Source organism: Ischnura elegans, chromosome 2 (assembly GCF_921293095.1).
Source record: "Ischnura elegans chromosome 2, ioIscEleg1.1, whole genome shotgun sequence".
NCBI classification, from domain to species: domain Eukaryota; kingdom Metazoa; phylum Arthropoda; class Insecta; order Odonata; family Coenagrionidae; genus Ischnura; species Ischnura elegans.
The window spans coordinates 940,070-960,691 of NC_060247.1; the positions used below are offsets into that span (position 1 = coordinate 940,070).

At 38.7% G+C, this 20,622-nt stretch overlaps 1 protein-coding gene across 3 annotated transcripts in view; it reads right to left on the reverse strand.

Moving 5' to 3' along the window:
• The window catches only part of LOC124153314 (zinc finger protein 205-like), a 129,742-nt gene extending 111,343 nt beyond the window's left edge, over positions 1-18,399 (reverse strand). For all 3 annotated transcript variants that reach the window (XM_046526410.1, XM_046526409.1, XM_046526412.1), the window contains exons 1-6: positions 17,889-18,399; positions 17,677-17,807; positions 13,894-14,082; positions 13,488-13,776; positions 12,819-12,988; positions 7,178-7,336 (exon numbers count right to left, since the gene is read on the reverse strand). In XM_046526410.1, coding sequence (XP_046382366.1) covers positions 7,178-7,336; positions 12,819-12,988; positions 13,488-13,776; positions 13,894-14,082; positions 17,677-17,807; positions 17,889-17,985 — 1,035 coding nt within the window. In that variant the 5' untranslated portion in view covers positions 17,986-18,399. The remainder of the gene's footprint in view (positions 1-7,177; positions 7,337-12,818; positions 12,989-13,487; positions 13,777-13,893; positions 14,083-17,676; positions 17,808-17,888) is intronic.
• Positions 18,400-20,622: the final 2,223 nt, after the last annotated feature.

Here is a 20,622-nt window from a genome sequence, read left to right on the forward strand (position 1 = left end):
GAAGCGTTCCCCGGTAGATTCTATTGACGCTTGGTAAACTTTCATGAGACTCTTCTTGTTGATGAGCAGAAATTCGAAGATTTGGATAATCATTTGCATGGGCCGTCATGAAAAAACATTAAATCGGGCAAAAAAATCTTGTGCGGGAAAAATTTTTACGAACATAAATCCAGAAAATGCAAAATGCGGAAACACTAAATACGGATAATTTTTACATTATCCTAACAGGGAATGAATCGGGACCCCAAAAAATAAACGCTTAATGCGGAAAAATATTAAATGCTAAGACGATAAATCCGGATCCGGCAGTATTTGTTCATTTACGCTAAAAAATATGTTTTGATTTATAGATAACAGCTAATTTATTCATTTCATTGCTTTTCCCTAGCATCCTAGATAAACCTCTTTTTTTGCCATGTAAAAATGGAACTAAGTTATTTAAAGACATTATGTGCATGAGGAAATTTTGTTTTTTTTTTCACAATAAACTAAAATTTAGACTTTATTTGACGACACTCCAAGAATTTATTCACCGCAAAACTTTGCCTCTTATAAATATACTTACTTTTATTCATCATGCTCTTTGTCTTCATCTGATGTTGCATCTTATTTGCTTTTGAAATACCGTGAAATAAAATGTGATCATTAAACATGGAGAACACAGCTATTGCTGCTCGAATAAAATCATTTTAATCCTTCCAATGCATCATGTTTCACAATTATGAATTATTTATACAGTAAACTCTCGATTATACGAAGCAGGATTTTACGAAGTTTTCGATTATACGAAGTGATATGGCGGTCCCGGCGAAAAGCCTATGGTAAATACATGGCACTATTCGATTATACGAAGTTTCGATTATACGAAATGTTTTGAATTTACGAACCTCGGATCGGTCCCCAGGAGCGAAAGGCATTCGTTTATACGAACTATGGCGAAATATTTGTCAACACAACTAGTTACGCCGGCGTAAGTAGCTAAAAAAATCAGCGCTTCCAACTGTGGTTCATCAAAAGTGTGAAATCGTAAATGATAGTGCAACTTTGGAGAGAAAGGGTTCACCTTAAACCTCACGGTGGGAATTTAGGGGAAGTAGGAGTTCAGTAAAATATCGCGACTGACATAATGCCCCTATTTACGTGCCTATTCGTAAACATCGCATCGACAATACTTCGTAGTTTAACATGTCAGGAAGGTCGCGCGGGGTATTTCGTACACTCCTAATTAAACCTTTGCACTGCTGTGAACGTACCTGGTACGCTGTGACGTACTTCGAAGACTACTTGACTGCTTTTCGCCGAAGCACTTCGAAGGGTCCTTAATCCGGGACCCTTTCCTCGACGAGCTAACCCTCCCTAGCTCCTCTCTTCGACCCTCCGAGCGGGTCAGGCATTCAAGTGCATCTCTGAACCGTGTTTCTGCGACGAGAAATAACGATTTTGTTAACTTTACTAAAATGGCTAAGTTAATAAAATTGTCATTTTTCATCTCAGAAACACGGTTCAAAGACGTACTCCATTATAATCACGAATTGCCGGAAATCGGCCGGATTCCCTTTGATATCGCATCATGAGGATGTTCTCGTGGTTGGTAATTGATACAACTAGCGTACTAGTAATTCTACTGCTTTAATATCACGGCTATGGTTGATTTGTTACGTTATACCTTCAGCAAGCTGCAGCGGATAAAATCGCGGATGAGATTAGAGGCTTAAAAGATGATTTGAAAAATTATTGGAAAAAGCACAGCGCGCAACATCAAACGATTATATTGCCCATGACTATGATCTCCGGGCTTGCGACAATGGGACGCCGGTACCCGCGACGGAAGAAGCCGGCCGGCACTAGTCAGAATAGCAGTGACGACGAAGATGAAAGTGAAGAAGTAATTTCACCAAATAAAAAAGAAGTACACGCTCCCATCCAAACATTAAGATATTTTGATCTGGCTAACAAGTTAGGTCCCCAATTTCATTCCCATTTATGCAAGTGAGAAACCATGGTGGAAGCGGCGATGGAGAAGGGCAAAAAGAAAAAAAAACAGATTTTTTAGCAATATCTTTTCGTGTTTATAACAGCCTTCCTGAATAAACAACTAAAATATCTTAAGTATTGGGCTCTATTAACCACCAACTTATTTTTCAGGCTACTCGTAATGAAGACGCAAATAACTCTAACCATTTACTTTCTTCTCGCGCGTCTCCCCGTTTTCCCATGTCGAGGGAACTTTCTTCCCAACGTTTTTGTTTACTTCCTCCCGCGGCCTTCTACTGATCTTGCCGACACCCACCTTACGCAACCGAAATCCCTCCTTCCCCAGCATTTCCCATTCACTCCCTCCCTAAGGCTACGGAGCATTGAGTGCGTCGTAGAAAAATACGCCCCCCAAACGTAAACTGAGGCAGAGCTGAAGGACCTTTCCCCACCCTTCTTTCTCCTGCCCCTTCACCACTCTTTATGCTGACTACACCTCTTTCCTCAGGCAATCCCCATCCCACTCTTATTCACCCCACCCACTGGGAACGTTCCCCGATTGTGGAGAAGGGCATGGTTCATATTTACCGGCAACGGGGGTAAGTTTTTAACCGGAGAGAGGCTGAAGAAGTATCTTCCACTATCGGGGAAATGGTGCCGCGCTTATAATTGTCTCTCTTCTTCTCTGCTGAGGTTTCAATTGAAATTATTTTCTTTGCTCTTTCCACACTATATTTTTTTACGATTATGGCGCGACTATTTTTTAGTGCTGAAGCTAAGAAAATCTTTTCTCTTTGTCAATGATCCTTTGCATAACTTTCACTACGGCGGAGAAAGGAACACGAAAACTAAATGAGGTGAAGGTAAAAATTTTTGCGTGACATTTTCGAGAATTCACGCAAGTGAACCAATACTTCACACACGTTGAGAGATTATGAAACATCTCTTGTAGGAAAACAATCAATGCGGATAATAAAGATTCTCTATTTATTTCTCCGATAATGGAAGATGTTTCTATTGTCGTTTTCCGGTTGGAAATTTGCTCCTGTTGGCATAAAAGAAGAGAGAAATACTATATGAACATAGCACTTCACACCCGGTATGAAGAATATGGTCGTGATGAAGAATAAAGTCTTTCATAGCAACATCTGCAAAGATGATGGAGCACAGTATCTGGACGGAGAACTTAAATAGAATTTACTTCAAATATTCGCCAGAAGATATCCTAAGTAATTTATGCTCGTAACTGAATCTCAATGAAAATAACTAATTGAAAATATAGCACACTCAGCTGAAGATACGGAGTTACTCGAAATATTAACTTACGAAGGTTATTATGGAAACGGGTGAAGGCCCTCGTTTTTCTTTTTTCTTTCTCGTCACTGAGCAATAGAGGGCGACATAAGTGGCGGTTAGGCCGGCTGCCGCTAAAATTCCGTGGGTGCTGGAAACAAATATCTATCTAACGCGTACTTAATAGCTGTTATTCGCTCGTAACCACAAATTTATAACATTAAATTCTTATAATAAACTTTGCAATACATTATTTGATTACGTTTTCTAAACTGGTCGGGAATTTCTTAAGCGATCGTTGATGTTGAAGTATGAACGAGAAATGAGAATTTTATGGTGGTATAATTATTTCACGATCTTTCAAAGCATAAATGGATAACAAAAAGCCTTTTCTATGAATAATACCGAGAATAACCACCAAAAACATTTAAATAAGACCCCTAAAGACGAAAAAGGGCGGTAGAAACAAAAGCGAACATTTTTTTCGTGACTTACGAAAAAGGTTTGAATTTACGAAACTCGATTTTACGAAGTGCCAATTTTCCGGTCCCACTGACTTCGTAAAATCAAGAGTTTACTGTATATGCTATGTATGCATGTTATATTTTACATCTTAATTGCATGTGTAATATTTGTGCACACCTTGCACCTCATTAACTATGTTGTATTTTACAAATAACATGACTTTAGCTTTCACCCAGTAGGTTTTCACAGATTTTTCACGCCCCCCTCCTTGTGTGGGCATTTTCCTGCACTGGCTTTTTTTACTGAAGGATACTACACCCTTATCCTCATGTTTTTTCCCACAAACATATATCTTTCTTACATAAAATTTTCACATATAGTCATTTATATTTTTGACAACTCACAAATAGTGTATATTGTATATTCTTTGCATTGTAAACGTTTGTCTACCATTTTTCAATATGTTAGCATTGACGCTATTGAGGGGCTAGGTGGAAGAGGGGACTTCTTAGTCTCAACCTCGACCGAATAAAGGCATTTTATTATTATTATTATTATGTTTTAACATTTTTAAGCTTTCAAAATAATTATATTGCTCCTCTAAATACAGTAGATTCCATTTAATGGGTCCACCAGTTACTTGCCGCTTAATTAGGGCAGATCTTGAAGAACAGAACCCGATAGAGGAATATCCCAGAGTATTCTCTGCTTAATTGGGACAGCATGTCGCTTTATTATTGGGCCATGAGCCGGCAACATAGACTCCATAATCGCGACGAAATTAAAATTTTTTGTTTTCAGAATACTACCGTATAAGCGTGTGTAAGAGGCGCACCCCTATTTTGAGCATCGGAGCTATGAAGAAAAAAATTTTGGGGCATTTTTTTTATACAATCGCGCGGTGTTGCAGACGTACGCCTGGAATTTCGACAGTTATCGAACTTTCCTCTTTCAATATTTACTGAGAGAAATTTTCATAATTGCGGCGGTAATAGCAGCATAAGAGGGAGTAGAAAGAGTTCCGATCCTCTCTTCGCATACGCCGTTGCTCTACGACGCTTGTCCTATTCTCGAATATTTTGTTTAAATGCTCTCGCAGGAGTATTGCAATAGAATTGCAGCCGTGGAAAATTTTAAGGCAAAACACGACAGGCACATAGCATGATCCTTCCCAAGAGCTTGGAGAACAATCAGGGCAATCTCAGCGCCGTAGGATAATAACCACGTCGCAGATTTAACGGAGCCACACTCGGCCCTCCATCAGCCAATGCCTCTGCCGTTTTTTTTCCTTTCGCAGACCCCACAGGAAAATAGGAAAACATCAAGTTACAGGGGTACAATGGAAACGTGTTTCATCCCTAACCCGTCTCACCAACTGACCTTTCGATCGATTTCCCAGTTTATGGAGGCCAAATGCTAGGTGAGTCATCTACTGAGCCCGAAGATATCTCGATAGCTTTCAATAATTGTAAGACACGCACGAGGTTGAAAAAAAGAAAGAGATCTAACGCGACGCATATTGGACAGAATTTAAGTATTTAAGCTCTAACTGTTAGACACGAAGATTTATAGTTACAACAAGGCTACTAATATTCAAAATAGTCCTAACAGCACAATTTCGGAAGAAACAAGCGTAGCATAAGCGCATTCAAACAAGACGAGACGGACTGGAAACTTTAGGCAACGCAAACTGCGTATATCACATTGCTGCGCCTTCGCCCCATCGCTTTGAAGGCAACGACGTCACATGCAAGATCGGACGTGTTCTTCCCGTGCTCCATTCGCTCATAGACTCGTTGCTTGAAATACGGAGGGGAGGGAGCACGCTCCTTCCCCTCCGTATTTCGTTGCTTGCTTCGAAGCGGGAGGGATCGTGCTCCTTACCCTTGAACTCTCCTTCCACGCTCTTCACTTATAAGCATTTCTGATTTCCTCCATCCACAATTTAGTCCAACAATGAACACACTCATTGGAATTTTTTAAAGCGCAGGTTTTGACACCAATATAATTTTCCGTTACATTCATCCTCATATTAGCATCTGAAGATGATTTTTGGAAAATCAGGTCCTCAGCATAATGGAAATTACTCGGCAAGACAGATATTGACTATTAACCAGGTATGTCCTTCAAAAATATGCGTTTATCTACATTTGATAACCGATTACTACATGCAGTATAAATGCCGCGGGATGCCCACTCGTGGCAGTAAATTTAGCGTGCCCTCCAGAGCGAAAAACCCCGTGCGATCTTTTCCATGTTCACCTCTGGGGTACCGTCGTGACAGCGTGATGCTTACAAGAAAAGCAAACAGGAGCATTTTAAAAATACGTCACTTAGGGAGAAACTCCCCTGCCTGCCGCTTGTTTTTGACTTAGGATTACAGATGACTCACACTGAAAACCAAGGCTACTCAGTTCCCCATAGACTTGCAACCAGTGAAGGGAAGGGGGGAAGATAAGAAGTTTGTGTAAAAGGCGCACCCTCATTTTCGGCTGCAATTTCTGGGAAAAAAGGTGCGCCTCTTACACGCGCTTATACGGTATTCTTTTATATTTTTCCCCTTTGATTTGCTCTTATTTTCACAAATGTTCCTATTCTTTCCCTATTTTAAAAGCTCTTGTTGTTATACTATCCGCAAGAGGATAGGACTTTTCTTTAATAGGACACAATAAAAGAAATTCATACGAGAAAAATATTTTTAACTAAATTGTGATAATTCTTAAAAATGATACTAAATTAACTAAACTCGCTGATTTATTAATCAAATTGATGGATTAATAAACTTATATTGCATTATAAACATTCTTTAGTCTTCTTTCTATCATTTCAACGTTTGTTTATACAGGATAGTTCGCCTCATTGGGGCAAAGTGCACACGTCCCGGTACGTCCCAATTAACCGGAATCTACTGTAGTGCTATAATTATGAAAATCTAAGGACGAGGTACACTCGTCATTGCGCGGTTTGGCATCGAAATTTTGTGAAGAGCTAGACTCATCATTACAGTCCAAGGGGTTAAAGATATCATTGCTTAAATTTTTAAAGATTGTTTTCTTATCTTTATTGCCACAGTGGGTTCGGGGGTCCCAGGGCGGGCCCTGCTAAGGATACGCTCTCGAGGACCGGGAACCAAGACTCTTAATAGTCTCAGAGACTTATACATCCGTGCCTCTCGAGAGGGGGAGGACAGAGGAAGGAAAAAGGAAGTGAGGCATCGCCGCAATGAGAGACCGACGACACCTCCAGGGAAAGGATGGGGGAGGAAGGGAGGGGACGAGGAGTCCCGCACCGTCACAAAGGCGGGCGGGCCCTACTAACAGCGAAACCAAGCTTACGCAATTAATATTCTAACGACCTTGGAGGATCATTCTATGAGGAAGAATGACCCGACGATCAGATCGTTAGATCTTTATTGCCACAGTGAAAAATATCATTAGTGACTCACCGTTTCAGGTCCATCGACAAAGTTGAACTTGTCTGGGTGAAAACCATTTTCGAACGCGGCCATCGAACCTTTGCATTGCTCCTTGAACATTTTGAAATCAGTCAGTTTGTCCAGGCATGATGAGCACACAGTCTGGGGATAGCCATCCGAGCGCGTCACCTGTAAGAGGCACAAGACGGGACGTAATAAAAACAATACCATCGTCCGTAGGCAAACGTACTTGCATGGGGTGACCAAAAAACAAAAAAGGGTAGTTTCCTTCATGGAAAAAAACTAAATACATTGATTGAGATTCCTTACCCACCATTATTGTATTCATAATACATATACAAATTATTTGGTTTTAGAAAACTTAGTTTAGACAATTGGCAATGGCCAATTTTATCCTCATTTGAAAAAGGCCAGATTGGCACCCATGCGATGCCACTCCACGTGACATCACAGGGACCTAGTTTCTGTACGAGTAGATAGGAGTTTTACATTGTCTGAGATTACCAATGCATGCATGAGGCATAGAGCTCAGAGAAACATCTCTTAATCATCACACGTTAAAAATACCTAATTTCGAAAATTTTCCTTCTTTTGATAGGGGAATAATAATCCTTATTTAAGACAAGCGCTACCAGCTAGCAGGGTACTCAACTACCTGCTAGCAGCCCGCGTCGCATCAGTGCTCAAGCCTTGCCCCAAGGTCACCTCACGTGCCGACAGCTGGAACCAGAAATATGTCTCACAGACTTTTCCCATCATTCCTACCTAGCCGTCGCGTTTTCACACACTTGAAATTTTTCACTTTTCGTTTAGTCGTGAAAAAATGATATTGTCAATTAAAAATCTAAAAGCATGAAATGCATACTCCGGGAGCAATAATCTTTCGATTTATGCAATAAAAAAATAATAGGAAATAACCCTATTATTGGAAACTTGGTCAAGTTCAGCACATACACAAAAACAAATATGGGTCAATCCATTTCAAATCACCCAGGCAAGGTTGCTCGACATTTTTAAATTTCCTGATTTTTTTCTCACTTGTTGCCTACAAGTAGACAATCACAAAACCCTATTCGAGAAAAAATTCACAAGCCATACTTTTCTTTGGCAGCCATTTTTAAAAGGGCGACCGGGCAAATTTTGATGAAAAACGTGGTTTGCGTGAAGTTTAATTTCGAAGCTATTTTAAAAGATATCAGAATAATTTAAAAACCAATGTGTTTAGCAGGAAATTAATTTTAGGAAACCATTTTTACAAATTTTCTATCATAAAAAACACTTAGTCAAAATCTTTCCGTAAAACCTCAGAAAAAATTTGTCAATACTAACTTCTTAAATTCATAAATTTTTATGAAGGAGATGAGACTAACCAATAAAATTTTTTTCTATGCTGAATACTTAAAGAGCTACTTGCAGCACAATTTTTAGCGCTGATAATGCCCTCATTTTTTTCTAGAGCTCGTCAAACAATGCCAAAAGCTTCCTAACGTCGATGTTCACAGGTCAATATCTAAAAATGGATTGAATTTAATTATTCTTAAAACTTTTAAAATATCTTTGAAATTAATCTTTACGCAAACCAAGTTTTTCATCAAAATTTGCCTGGCCACCCTTTTAAAAATGTCTGTCAAAGAAAAAGTATGGCTTGTAAATTTTTTTATAGCGTTTTGTGAAGACTGTCTACTTGTAGGCAACAAGTGATAAAAAAATCAGGAAAATTAAAAATGTTGAGCGACAAATTTTATCCGAATTGGGCGATTTGAAATGGAATGACATCCATATGCAACAAGAAAAGTACATTAATAATACATAATTATATTTTTTTACTTGTCCAGAGATCTGTAGGTTGTGCTCAAAATACAAAAATAGGACACACTAATTTAGATACACAATCGATAAAAATTAAAATGCAATATATAAATTATATGTTACAAATACAGAAGATCATTAACCGAATAAAATAGATTTTTTTTCAGAAACTTCAGTAGTTTCTTCTTAACCTTTTCCCTACAGTACACGTATACATACGTGTGGACGTTTCCTGACCTGGGGGGCTATGCCTGAGTTTTCACTCGCATGCGAATGAGTGGTAACTAAGGGGTCACGTGACCTTTTCTCGTACTACGAGTGAATTTGGTATGCTCGAATCGGGGGAGTGAGCTCGCACGTACGAAATTTCACTCCCTCACTCAAACCCGGTGAAAACCTTTTTCGAAGTACGAGAAATCAACAAACATGGCGATGGGACTATTGCGACTGCAAGTAATAGAAGATATAGAAGAGGAAGAGGAAGAGATGCGGCGAGTTCCTCGTGCAATGCGGGAACGGAAGTCGCCCTTTTATTTAGACGACTATAAATTCATTAAATTATATCGTCTAACTAAAGAGGTGACCACGGAGCTGATAACTAGTTTAACTCCATATTTGAGGGCCCCTTCGCGATCGTCCGCTTTAACCATTGAAATGAAGGTTATTATCATTTATTAATGCTAATTTTGTCATATTGATGCATTATACCTAATTATTTGCTAGTAATAATACTAGTTTTGACAGCGAAAATAGTGAAATAAGTGAAGTGAATGTGAAATAAACACCGCCATCAAGACTGAAATTCAGGGTTTATTTTGTTTTATCTTGCCGTGTAATTTTAAAATTTTTTCATATGCTGGAAATTTTCTGGTATCCAAGATAATCACGTTAAGTTTCGTACCTCGGCCTGTTGACATTTTTCGTATTTACTATTTAAATACCTGTAAATTATCGTCTTTTTACGAGGCGTGTTTGGTTTTTCACAAATGCTTCACTTACATCCATCATCCTAAGTATTTTCAATAAGAATTTAGTGAAGCAGATTCGCATAAAATGTATTAAAAATGGAAAAATTGCTCGCCATCAGAGTGGAAATGAAAAGTAGAACACATATCGCTGAAAAAATTTGTAATTTGGTAGAATATGATAACCTTTGGTAATTAAATAGGTTTTGGCAGCACTTAGATTCTTCGCCGGTGGTCCATATCAGGGATATGTTGGGGGTGATGAATTTACAAATATGGACCAATCGTCGGTGAGTAGGTGCATTAGTGAAGTAGCCGCAGCAATCACCACCTATTTGATGCCACGATGGATTACCCTCGACCTTTCCCCAGAATCTGTGGCGGAGCTGAGGCAACAGTAAGTGTTTATTACATATGTTAATGGATGCTATTAACAATATGAACTACCTTTTGAAAATTTTAGTTGTATCTCAACATATCAAATTAACCACTTTTTCAACTAAACTTATGTTGATGATATTTAATGCTCCTATGCTTTAACGAGATCAAGGTATTTCCAGTTTACTTTTTTGTTGAATCATAATTACCCTGTGGCATGAAACAATTAGAAAATTCATTCCAATTTCTCACAGATCAAGTGCATATCTGAGAGTCAACTAGAATATTTCAGTAGGGTATTCCTTACCTAGTTCTCTTTTGTTTTCCTAATAAATTCATTCATTACTTTTTCAGATTCATAAGTGTGGGTTTTACTAATTGAATTTCATTTCCAGATTTTTTGCCAAGTATGGGTTTCCTGGGTGCATAGGGGCCATTGATTGCACCCATGTGGCGATTATTGCCCCTCCAGTGAACCATCCACAATACATGGAGAGGCACTACTTAAATCATAAACGGTTCCATTCCATTAATGTTCAACTGGTAAGGTACCCTTTCTGCATGAATGTGATCTCTTGTTTACAAGCATATTCACTACATGGGAACTGTTTTCCTCCTTATAGGTTTGTGATTCATCAATGAGGATAACGAATGTCAATGCCAGATATCCAGGGGCGACCCATGACAGCTTTATATACACAAACTCTAATTTAAGGCAGGGGTTGCTGGCAATGCAGAGGGGACTCAACACTAATGCATGGCTAATAGGTAGGTAAAGTGTCAGTTAGCTGGCCCTAAATAACCTAAAATAGCCATTAGAAGTTACATTAATGAAAACTCTGAAAGAATTTAGTTATTAAAAAACTGTATCTTTCTTGAAGAATAGGTTATAATATTCTCATATCCTAATAACTCTCACATTTAGCTGGATTTCACTATTTCTTTGAGAGCTCTACCCAGTGATGGTTTCACTAAAACGTTTATACCAGTGCCTTGTGAATTTTTGAGCCCATGGAAAGGTTCATTGCTTTGCAGATTGCAACATATCATTCTTTTATCTTTAATCTTTGTGGTAGTTTCAAAAAACCTTCATCGAATCATCCATAAAAAAATTGTCATTTCAAATCCATCTGCTGCATATCTCAATTCCAAAGATAGGGTTCCCAAAGTTTGAAGTCCTTCATGTGCACCTACTTAGCAATTTCTCACCATCTTTTACATTTTGTATGGCATATTACCAATCTTACTTGTCTAATCTATGGTATGTGTCTCCAAAATTGATTTTCGCACAACATTCATCAGCAACAAATGCCAATAAAGCTTCTTGACTCTCATGAAACTACAACATATGATTATTTTCCCACTCAAGACTTTTGGAAAATAGATTTTCTCTCCTTTTCCACACCAATTTTCTCATTTTCCCATTTGATCACTTATTCTTTAGCATTACTAATATTTCCCTCACTTCCTTTTCTGGTGATTTTCCTATTTCTTTTTCTTTCCTTCATCAACATCTAGATTGTCAAGTGGCTGGTGCATTGCGTCACCTCTTGTTTCCCTTTTAATTTCTCACAAACAATTACTTTCCTACCTGTCCCAGACAAGTTTTAGGATCACTCAACTTATATCCACCCTCACTTTACCCAGTCATATTCGTTTTTCTTTCTTAGTTACTCTATACCTTTTCTTTTGATACCTAGTTGTACACCACACACAAAATATTCTTAGATACCATATCAGGTTGAATTCCTGTTCACACTTAACCTGCAAAGGATTCTGTTTATCAAGTTTGAAGAATAAAAATTTTTGTTCATCGAGTTCAAACAACAGCCAAATAGGAATATCATTATATTCAGTCAATTCAGTAATGAAATGATTACAATAGTAGTTCATAGTTTTAGGCACTAATATTCAACATGAATGTAATTTTTTTATAGGAGACAGTGGATACCCCCTGGAGACATGCCTTCTGACCCCAGTGCCTGGCAATGTCGAATTAAACTCCCCAGAAGACAGGTTCAACCGCAGTCTATGTAGAGCTAGAAGCATTGTGGAGCAGTGCAATGGACTACTGAAGGCAAGGTGGCGATGTCTTCTAAAGCACAGAGTCCTTCACTACATGCCAGAAAAGGCCAGCAGCATAATAAACTCATGCTGTGTCCTACACAATATGTGCCTGGCACGAGATGTTCCTCCACCTCAAGAAGCAAAAGTGTTACAAGGTGAAGAGGGAGATGACCACCAGAATATTTTGCAAAATAGGGCCCAAAATATGCGTCCAGCAGGAAGAATGTTGCGTGAGCGCATAATTAGGCAATTTTTTACTAATAATTAACTATACTTGTCTTTTTACTACCTGGTAAATGGGAATTAAGTAAAATAAAATAAATTTTTTGAAATTATTTATTTTTTAATTGAGATAGTATCTCCTCAGCTAATGTAATTAATCTCCCTCCAAGCCTTTCCATGCCTTCCACCTTCCTCCTCTCCAACTGTACCCTTTCCTCCTCCAACTCCATCTTCCTCCTTTTGATGGCTACTTTTTCTTCTTCTAATGCAATTCCCCTCTCTTCTGCCAACATCCTTCTCTTCTCCAGCACCATCTTCTCCCTCTCCACCTCGATCAACTGCTCTGCTGCCATCTTTTTAACTGGTTGCGTTGTTGAATCTAGGTTGTAAACAAATAGCAATTACTTTCATAGATTTCATCATTAACAAAAAAGGCATGGTGCTAATTAAATCAATCGTGATGTGTTTCACTGATTAATAGAGTGGATGAATCTTGTTAGAGTTAAGTCTTGACAGTATTTAACATCATCATTATAACAACTTGTAATGGAATATATCTTATCCTTGATAACGATGGCAGACCAAGCCATCTAAATGATGAAGTTGACAATTCTAACTTAAGTGTCAGACTGAGAAGAATTCACTCAAGCATAAGGCATTTAGGCAAACTATGCATTGATGTATGATAATTATGATCAAAATTCATTCCTATGAATTGAGGTTCCATGGACACTATATTAAGTAAGCCATTTTTAACGACAAATGAACTTGAATACCCTTGTATAAATGAGTCATGAAGAGTATTTCTCTATGAAGAGTATTTTTGGGTGTCATGATCTAATTACAAGGAGATGAAAAATTTTAGCTGATAAACTCACTCTCTTGTCTCATCTTCCTCTGTGGTGTATCCTTGGCTCCTATACTCTCCACTGTCGGTAGAGTGATGGTTCTGAGTGCGGTGGGTGTGGGTAAATTGGGTGTTGGTTCAGGGACAATGGAGTCAGGGTCTGTTTCAGAGGGGCAAGGAATTGAAATATTAGGGGCAGCTGAGATAGTGGTGGATGGTGAAGTTGGGGTAATGGGAGTTGTGTACATGTGGATGGTCGATGTTGAAGCAGAGGATGGGTTATGTTGAGGTAAGTAAATTAGGTCTCCTATTTCTTCCCCCTATGAAAGGAAATAAAGTTGATACAAAAAAGGCAGGAATATTTTAGAAATCCAAAATTACCATTCAACAGGAATTATTTAATGGTATAGCATGACAGCAGTCTCAACGTTCCTTACCAAAACCATCACTCTACTCTCGCAAGTGTTTTGGTGCCCCAAGACAGCATTACTCCCTATCAGGGCATACACTCTTTTGTGAAAATCTTGCAGCTCTTCCTCAGCAGGAGGGCCACCTCCAGTTCTCTTGCCCTCTAAGGCAAGAGCTGCAACTTTTCCCTTTGTGGCCGTCTTTAAATCATGCCAACACTGAAAAATAAGATTTGTAAAATGTAAATATGCTTTCAATATGAAATAGCAAGCATAGACATTCTCTGAATAGTACTATGGCTGTTTTTCTATTTCCATCACAAAACTAAATGTTATTTGACCCTTGGAAATGATTAAAGGAGCAAGGATACATGTTAACATTCGTCCCACTATTACAATGGAGCATGGAAGTGTGCTCATTGAGGTAACCTGTATTAATCTGCCATTAAGCGCTTTAAAAAAGACTGCAATGAACATGGAAACTCAGTTGACTTAACACATACTACATTATTAAATTAACGAACCACTTCAATATTAAGCCCCCATTGGATTCTTAACCCCCATTGAAACGTGGCTGAATTTTAGTCCTGAGTAATATCATGAAAATCATCAAAAGATTTCCATCCCACATATATCACAGTATAACCATGTATGCAGATAGCTCACAACCTAAAAACGCTAAAATTGCTTGTTATAGACTGAGAATTACCAATGAAAGCTCTATTGTGGATGACATGTAATATAAATGGTCAAATAACTCAATTCCCATTCATAGATCACAGAAAGTTTCTTATAATGTGAATATTACTTGCTACTGGTATTTCTCACAGATATTTTGAGTGGGTACACAAAGGTAAATTCAATCATCACAAATAATATATGAGGTATTTCGACCAAAAGTCACATTTAAGGGAGGTAAGTTAATGAATTATTCATGGATTTTAATGATAAATTAAATTGGATACTTCTTTACATGCAATATTTCAAGTCACACAATTGATCAGGAAGGATGATTACACCAAGAGGAATTTAAATAAGAATAATTTTAAGGGGTCTTCCAAATTTTGCTGTTGACTTACATGTAAGAAACTAAATACAGTTGAACATTTACCATCAAGTTCAAGTACTTTCATGTAAACGTTATTGCTGAAAACAAGAAAAGCAGCTTCAAAATCCATCATCATACAGTTTGAAGTAGTAGTAATTACTTTGAAGTCATCTGCTCATTAAACTCACACTTCACTCATTGAGCATTAGCACTGATTCCCAGTTTTATCTAAGTTTTGCTACGGGAAATAACTATGCTACTTATGGCAACACATAATAGATACCACGATCGGCCTTCTTAAGGTTTTCCGTTTATTTTTGATTGAACCAAACAATTTGTTTTGCTTTCGACGTCGGCAATAATCGCATCGAAACTGAAAATGTCAACAATCGCATGCACACACGTCCCTCCACTACTTTAATTCGGTATTATATATTCAGCATAATTGAAAATTAGAGATGTGCGAATAGTATCCGCGAATACTCGAATACCTCGAATAATAGAAAGTATTCGATATTCGAGATCTCGAATAGTTATGCCAAAGGTACCGTCTCGAATACCTCGAATACTTTGAATTTCGCGTCATACACTGTCGCTCGCACGTCGTTGGTAGTTGACTCGGAAAAATGAGAACTCGTCTAGTGCATGCAGCGCCGTTTTAGGCAAGCCGACGAAATACATCAAATTCACGGGTTTGAGCGGTGAAAAGAGTTCTACGTGGGGAACCGAAATTGATCGGATGAAAAAAATCCGAAAATCCCAGGTGTCCCCTATCAGGAGAACCTCAGTTCCGTGGGATAGCGACATTGGCGCATTTCCCACGATCCGCTATCCCCATCCATTCAGCGTTCGCCCCCCCTCTCAGACGATTTCCTCTTCCCCGAAAACAAAAAAAAGGTCCCGGCTCGTGCAGGGATCATATTACGAAGACCTCAGCTTTGAAAAAAATATCAAGTTACCGGAAAATAATAGAATCGTGTTTCACCCTTCCCTCTTTCTCCCCACTGACCATTTTCCCGCATCCATCTTATGATAAAATGAGAGGAGGTGTTTGCCGTGTGTCCTTTGTGGCTAATAATGACAAGCACTTATTTTGAATCTTCCCCAGGAGATGAAACTACCATAGGGAGGAACTCAGTGCCGTGGGATAGTGACATTGGCGCATTTCCCACGATCTGCTATCCCCCTCCATTCAGCATTCGCCTCACCCACTCTTGACGATTTCCTCTTCTCCGAAATCTAACAAAAGATCCCAGCTCGCGCAGGGATTGTATTACAAAAACCTTAGCTTAAAAAAATATCAAGTTACGCGAGAAAAATAGAAACGTGTCTCGCACCCACCCCCTTTTCTCACCCACTGACCTTTTTCTACCTACCTGCTTCGAATTTCCCCCTTTCTCGAGGTCAACTGCTGCATGAGTCATCTACTAGCCCGAAAGGTGTCTAACAATGACATTCGGCAATTGTTATTACACCTTTATTGGATTGAAATATTAGTAATGTGCGCGTAATTTAAAAAAGAATAAGACTAAACACGACATATTTCTGACTTTATTTAAGCATTTTGCGCAAGAAAATAAATACCGGGAAGAAGAAGAAATACGACGGAGGCGTAATGCTCAAATAGGGTGGTTTCCTATTATTTTTTATTGCCTAAATCGAAATATTAATACTCCTCAAGTACGTATTTAACGCTTTTAGAGTTTTATAAAACGATATCTATTTTTCGCGATTAAATTAAAAGTGAAAATTTTCAAGCGCGCGAATACGCGACGGGTAAGTATGAATGCCGGGAAAAACTCCGCGTGACGTCGTTCTGGTTCCCGCTGCCGCAAGTGAGGTGACCTTGGGGCGAGGCTCTGAGCGCTATTACGACGCAGGATGCTAGCAGGTAGCCGAGTACCATGCTAGCTGGTAGCGCTTGGCTTAAATAAGGATTATTAATACCTTATCAAACAGACTGTGTGATTATTAAGACATGTTTCCCTGAGCTCTGTGCCTCATGCATGCATTGGTAACCTCAGACGATGTAAAACTCCGATCCTCTCGTGTAGAAACTAGGTCCCTGTGATGTCACGTGGAGTGGCATCGCATAGGCGCCAATCTGGCCTTTTTCAAATGAGGTTAAATTGAACATTGCCATTAGTCTAAACCGGTATTTCTAGAACGAAATAATTTGTATATTATGAATACACTAATGGTGGGTAACGAATCACAATCAATACCTTTCGTTTTCTTTAATGAAGGAAACTACCCTATTGTTTACATAAAATTAAAATATTCCATTAATCAGCTAAATTCCTGTTTGAATCCTTTAAAGGCAATCACAATTACTCGCCAAAATCTTGGGTTTCCTGCTGCATAGGCGACCTAGTCAAACATTTTCACATTCATCGTTTAGTATTCGAGGTATTCGAAATTCGAGGTATTCGAATATTCGAGCAATGATTTAATATTCGAATTCGATATTCGAATTCGAGAAATCTACTATTCGACCCATCCCTATTGAAAATAAATAAAAATTGATAACTGTGACTGTGGACCTAATTCCTAGATAATCATCAGCCCACCCTTAATCGAAATGTATTAAGTACAGCTCGTATTAAAACGCACGCAAAAAAACTAATGATACAAAACTACATCAGTCACACACTTAAAAAGATCGTCATACAATCTCACATCCTATACTGCGGGCCGTTTTTTTTTACTTTGAGAATAATCACGCTATACTACATATATCTACAACAAGAACGTCATGCACTCACCTTCCGCCACTCTTTCCATGATTTGCGTACTCCGCACGCATTCAGCTTTACCGCTGCTTCCTCCCACAGTCTTACAGCATCCTTCGCTCCTTGTGGAGTGGAAAACTTTCCTTTAGCAAGATCTTTATTCGCTGAAATATGAAGTTGGAAACATTAATATCAACATTAATGCGATAACTTATTTTCTAGGTAAGGCACAGCATGTTAATTACCTTCAATGAACTCCAGCAGCATTTCCTTCTGCTCCTTATTTACTTTCGACATGGCTGGTTCACTTCCAAAATGTCCTAGGCGAATGTGTAAATGCATTCGGCGTACTTGTTGAGTGTCATTAGCAACGCAGTTGTTGAATTCCCGGGAATTCCCACAGAAAGGTGGGTGATGATTGGTTGCACGCTATCCGGAAGCTGTATCCTACCGCCCCTACCGTTACCCTTCCGGCGTTGCCACGTCTTGAAACAAGAATCTCCCCTTCCTCTCAGCCTGTTGACACGTTGCCATAAACAAATCATTTCTCCCTCGCACCACTCTCCTCGAAGATGATTCGGGCATACCGAATTCCACCTTGAACACTCGTAGTGCGAGATCAGTCGTGCGAGTGTATTCGCATACGAGATATTTCGAACGGACTCGAGCATAGGCCCCCTGGGAGACCACGGGCGTATATGTACGTGTGAGATTTTCCTGGTCAAGAAAACGAAACCCGTATACATACGTTTTCTAGCTCTCCCCCTTTCAGGACGATCGTGGGTTTAGGTCGCCTTTGTCTCGGGACCCAACGCTTCGGGGTTTAGGATTAACCCTCCGAATCCGGGAGCAGGTACCCGGACGCTTCATCTTTTACAACCCCTCTCAGCGGTAAGGGACAGCGGTCATACAATTGTTTATAGAGTCAATTTTTGAAATAAATATTTGTTCATTTCTCAAGAAATATAAACTAAGAATTGAATTGTTTGTCTTTTGAGCAGCGTTTAGAATTTTTAAACAAAATTCTACAACAAATATTAACTTATATCTCGAGTTATGTATAAACATCAACATGGAAATTGTTGCTGCGTTAAATGCTTTGATAATGGCCTTAGAACTTCGTTTAAAATTTGACAATGCTCAGATAAAAATGAGGAATTATATTCTATGTCTGTAATTTACGTGCAAGCAACAATAATCCATTTGCTAAATACATACATATAAGCAATACGTAAGTTGACCGCGAACCAATGCCGCAGGTATGGTCGTAAACCCGGAAAGGAGGGAGCACAACTACTCTCGGAGTCCGAGATAATGCGGAGTCCCACCGTGGAGGGGTCGAAAAAGGTTCAGCGAGACCCTTCTTAACGAATGCCCTCCAAAAATGCTCTGTACCACGAGAAAGAAGAGTCTCTTGGGGCTCGGTACAGCAGGCAAGCTAAGACGAAAACTCCGCGGTCTCGAAAGGGTTAAAGACCAAGGTCCCACTCTCATTTTTCACCTCTGGAGGCAACCCATTAAAAATCTTCACGCCTATGTGTTTAGGACCTAGGGCAGTATTTTGAGTCCTGATAAAGTTTTGATCCAGGTCTTTACAAGTTCTATTGTTGTGGCCGTGGTAGTGGTCATTCGATGTGTACTATGAAGAATGTTATTTTTAACATGCATGTTAAAGACATAGATATACGGAGTGTCCCATTTATCTTGACCACCCGAAATAACTTTTTGTCCAGATGCAAATTCAAAAATGTGTCAAGCAAATGTTCTTAAGCCGTCAGGGGGACATTAATCAGCATGATTGCCTTGCTTGTAGCTTTGTTATTTACAAAGATATGAACAACGGTATGTCTTTTTTAAATGGCACCCTATATTTTTTATTCCGCAATTCATTTCCTCTCCGAAAGACTTATTAAAAAATGTAGCACAGTAACCATTAACATAAACACAAGTGTTATGAAAAATGAATGACTCTCTAGCGCTTAGTGCAGGTATGTGGGTATTGGAACTACTCCACTTGCTGACGTTGACGGTGAACAAATGAAAACATAGCAAAATGCACACCAATCATTTAGTCAACCTTCGTCCATTGACTTGCCGAATAAAAAATATAGGGTGCCATTTAACACTGGAATGCCGGAAAGTTGGCATACCCCAAGAATGCCGGGAGGGTGTCATTTTGACACCCATGTTCTTATAACCGTGTTACGTAGCACATAATTTTTTTCTTAGTCGCTAGTGTTAAAGCGTCATCTTCATTGTAATATTTATTTTCAGTTCCTTTATATTTTAACAAAAATAATGTTTTTTAAGATATTTCCACTGAATTAAAAAAAATATTATGCAAAAAATTCTGTTCTCTTGGACTGCGGCATCTTTTTTTTGCATCTGGTTTTTTTTTGTCTTCAAACATGGAAATTTGATTTTAAAGATGAGAATTTGAAAACAATTAAATCAATCACGACTGTTTAACTACAAAATTGTATATAAGAAAACACAAACACTTTGTAAAAAAAAACAAAAAAATCGAATACTTTTTTGTACAGACTTCTAAAAGGCTTAATCTACATTGCAGATTCTTTAAATTTCCCTTTGCACTTTGGCACTCTTTTGGCCACACATACTGACTTTTTACACAGCTTACAAAAACCAACATTTCCATTTTTATTGCATTTTATCTTTACTTGGCAGTTTCTAGTCCGTTCTGGTTCAGTTTCGGGCGATTTCTTAGAATTGTCACTAATTACAACATGAGGGTGAAGAGAGCTTAGAGCAACAACACATTTTATCAATTTTCCCTAACAAATGGTAAGTGTAACATAACCGTTTTTGTACAATTTACATGGAAACAACTCTTCCTGAGAAGCTTTTATTCCAGCAGAGATATCCTTCTTTCTCTTATTTATGGTAACCAAAAAGCTTGTACCCTTTTTTTCAAGTAAAACCAAGCAAAGTGATGTGAAATTGGCCAGTAGTGATATT